The following is a 3,996-nucleotide window of genomic DNA, read 5'->3' as shown; positions in this document are numbered from 1 at the left end:
GATGCAGCGACCCTAAAAGGAGGGGCACAAACATGTCAGGATGTAGCATGAAATGCCCCACCCCCGCACCATAAATAGTTGTGTTGGTTCAAATTCTTAGGCAGAAATTAGGTATCTAGATCCCTGAGCTGGAGTTAGAAATGGTCTCTGGTTCTGGAGTGGGTTTACATGAGGAAAGTGACGTTCTCTGAAATACTATAACTCTTATATAACTCTTATAACCTCTTAGATGGTTTATGCCAGTAACGTAAACCAAAGAGTTCTGATGCGGAGAAAAGCGTCAAACTACAACACTTGACCACCACCAAAGCCCAATCCCAATTCTTCCCTATTTCTATAGCCCTCCACTTCAAGGGGCTTGTGAAGTTCAAGTGGTGCCCAAAATACATTTTTTAATGTCCTCCCCTTCAAACGGAGGGATACAGACCCCTCCCCCGCGAGGGGTTTTTGTGTCGCGGGGGAGAAGCGCTCTTTGTCAGGTTGGTGCGCTCTGAAGAACAGAAGTTTACATTTAAATATAATTATTGACTTTTTGTTGTAGCATGACCTTTTTAAAGTTATACAACCGCTGTTGTTATGTATATTCGAGTGCGGGAAGTTCCGCGCTAATGCTAGCTAACAGGCGACGGTTGGTGATGACATTGAGCGAAAGTGACGTCCAAAATATGAGACACTATTTTTCCTTAACTCTGCGTTTGGAGGGCTAAATGTAGGGGAAGGGAGGGAAGAATTCGAATTGGGCTAAAGTGTTCAGAACTGTGGGACTTACAGAAATTGCGGAAACTTTAAGCATGACAACTATTGTTGAAATTTTACGTTAATAGTGCTGGATTGGCTTTACATGAGGAATGCGACATCCGTAGCTCATGGCTAGCACTTGTACGAGTGTGGTGAAAGACTTTGCAATCGATGGTTTGCAATTAAAATGTGCTTACGCAAAACCAACTGATTCTGAGAAAAGCAGCTCTATGTTGATACATAATACTAACGTTAAGTGTTCAGAATCCGTTGAAATGACAGAAATTGCAATAACTGTTGTCGAAAAGTTACATTAGTTCAAAGAACATGTTTTATTTCACATCGTTGACGATATCTCCGGTATTAAAGGGTCAAAGACACATTTGATAGTTCTGGGGTGGCTTTACACAAAGAATACGACATTCGTAGCCCATAGCTAGCATCCGTCTGTGTGTGGACGCTAACACCTTACACCTTTAACTCCAATGTTGACGTTCTTGGAATTACCGTAACTCTTCAATGTAATTCTGACGGATTTAGAAGTGCAGTAAGGCAGCTTTGCACTCGTTTTTTCACAATCTGTTAAAATTACGACGTAAAGTATCATTGAAAAGTGACAGTAGCTGGCGACATCTCCAGGATTTAAGTGTGAAAGACTCATTGGATGGTTCTGGAGTGGCTTTACGCAACAGATGCGACTTTTTTAACCCATGGCTAGCATTCATATGTGTGTGGAGGCTAACTTATTAACACAGAAGCTTTAGCTCCAGTGTTAACGTTCTTAGAATTACTGTAACCCTTTAGCCGTTTTTGAAATGAGTAAAATTCAGATTCTGAAATGAAGAAAAAACACTTTGTGCTGATATGCAACATTTTACAGTCATGAAGTATCAACGATTAACGTGAATAAACTGAGTCTGACATGGAGGAAAGCAGCTTTCCCGCCAATACGCAAAGTGTCCGTAGGAATGGTACGGTAGCTTAAAGATCATGAGGTGAAGTCTATGGTTAAAGATTTAAAGATTTGTTTGATGGGCGTGGCCATCAAATTTGGTACATTTTAAAATTTATTAAACATTTAGAATACACTTATTTTTAACAGTTTGATTTAACCTTTGATTTTACATTCACATATATATTTGGAAGTAATATTTCAAATTTATGTTTACATTAATAATTTAAATATTTTATTAATCTCCGAAGGGAAATTCAGTTGAACTTCTATAAAAAACAGGAAAAATACATGACAATAGCAACATAGAAGAAGCCATGACAATAACAAAAGTGTGCACAATAAATAAATATTCAACAAAAATCTATGAAATAAAATAAAACATACCTAAATAATTATGCGTAGGAGCAACACATCTAGCCAAAGTTAGTTAAATCGGATGAAACTGTCGGCTGACTTTTATTGGCTGAACTTTTACATTCGGCGCCTCATAAATCTGGGCTAAGAAGTGAGTTCAGGTCAAGGTACAGTCACTACCGTCTGTATGTGTGAACACGTGCACGTGTGCGCACAGGCAGCCCCGGATTACATGTAAATCCGAGTTTTTTACTCCCCATGATCCCAGCCAGGCTGAAGTTCTTAGTCGGGACAAAGTTCTGGTCCAGATGGAAATGGAACCGTGAGGTTGGGAGGTGTAAAGCTCACAAATGATTCATGTGATTCCGAACACGTCGTAAAATGTCGGACAGACCGCAAACTCCAGCAGGTTGAGCGAGGCGGAGGTTTCCATGGAAACCCGCCGCTCTCCAGCTGCCTGCGGTCTGCAGACGGTCTGGAGATGCTAACCTGCTAATAAGCGGTGGGAAGGATCAGAGCAGCGTTTGCATAATGGAAAATGAGAGGGAGGATTTTAACTCCTCGCTTTTTAAACTCTGCAGAGAGAAACACTAAGAGCAAACTTCTCGTATTTGAATATGCTTTCATTAGTTCAGCAGCTGCAAAAGGAACCAAATCCTTGAAGAAGTACAGTTTGTGCAGCTTTGTAATCATTTTTCTCAAAGAAACTCTTGTTTCCCTGTAATCTGGATTACTGCTGATCATCTAAACCCTCATGCGGCCCCAGAGCTTCTTATTCTCATTAAAACTGCTCCAACATTCCTTCACTTATTATGCGGTTAAAGTTTTTTAACGCTTCTGTAAACAATTAAAGCCATCATTATGTAATGGTGACGGTTGGGAAACATTTGCTTCCTCACTGAATATTTGAGAAAAACAAACTTCTGCATGTATTAAAATAACTGTAAACAATCAGAAAAATCTGCAAAATAAAATAAAAATAAAAAACAAGCAAGCTCAGCCAGTATCTCTTTAGAAAAATACAGAAATTAAGAACATTTGTGTTTTTATTTACTTTGAAAACAGAAATGATATTTTTAGCCAGAGAAAATTTATTTTTGTAGTAATATGACTCCATTCAGTGGAAGTAAAACTGTTTTCTTTAGTCTGTGTGAGGAAACTCATTTAAGTCCCGGTGTACCACAGGGCTCGGTGCTGGGTCCTCTTCTTCTCCTGATAAAAATGCTTTTGCCAAGAAAATCAGACTTAAAAAACTGATGTTTTTATGTTTTTACTTTCAAACGGTGACGATTAAAAGGACCAGATTCTTTTCACATTTCTTCTTTCTTCCTGCACCTTTAAGTTAAAAGTTTGTTTTAATTATTATTTTGTTTCAAACACAAACACAAAATAAAAAAGACAAGAAGTAAAACAATGTGTTTGAAAAGGAGTGGGTAGAAGAGTCTTGTGTGGCCCCGCCCCTTTTTGCGAGTTCACTGACTCAAAATAAGTAAATGACGACATCAGAAACCAGAAAAATGAATGGGACCAAAATCTCTAATTCGCTCAAAACATTTTTTTCCCAGAATCTACAAACAAAACCAAAAGACAAACGTATCCAGAACCTGCTTAGAAGTTATTATGGGATGGCCCTCCAATCTACAGCTTTCACATTTATTTCCAATAAAACTTTTGTTTGAGCGATCCATGCAAAGATTTCACACACATCAAAATTTACGACTGAGTATGTATTAAGGCTACCTTAAAGAAGTAATATTATGAGATTAGAAGCCGTAAATTTACAACTTTAATCTTGTAAATTTAGAAGTTATTCTTCTACTAAATTTAAGACTTTAAATCTTGTAAATTTGAGTTTTTCTCATAAATTTAAGATTTTAAATCTTGTAGATTTAAACATTTTTCTCGCATACATTTGTCTGTTTTTTTTCTCATTAATTTACAAATTTAAA

General features: G+C 37.6%; 1 protein-coding gene across 1 annotated transcript in view; it reads right to left on the bottom strand.

Moving 5' to 3' along the window:
• Positions 1 to 3,996, bottom strand: part of antxr1c (ANTXR cell adhesion molecule 1c) — a gene marked incomplete at its 3' end in the record, with an annotated part of 33,495 nt that continues 29,499 nt past the window's right edge. Inside the window, 1 exon segment of the mRNA XM_024284261.2 lies at positions 1 to 12. Coding sequence (XP_024140029.2) covers positions 1 to 12 — 12 coding nt within the window.

This window comes from Oryzias melastigma, linkage group LG19 (assembly GCF_002922805.2).
Source record: "Oryzias melastigma strain HK-1 linkage group LG19, ASM292280v2, whole genome shotgun sequence".
NCBI classification, from domain to species: Eukaryota; Metazoa; Chordata; class Actinopteri; order Beloniformes; family Adrianichthyidae; genus Oryzias; species Oryzias melastigma.
The sequence above is the reverse complement of the archived record's forward strand: the minus strand, read 5'-3'. Positions and strand labels throughout refer to the sequence as shown.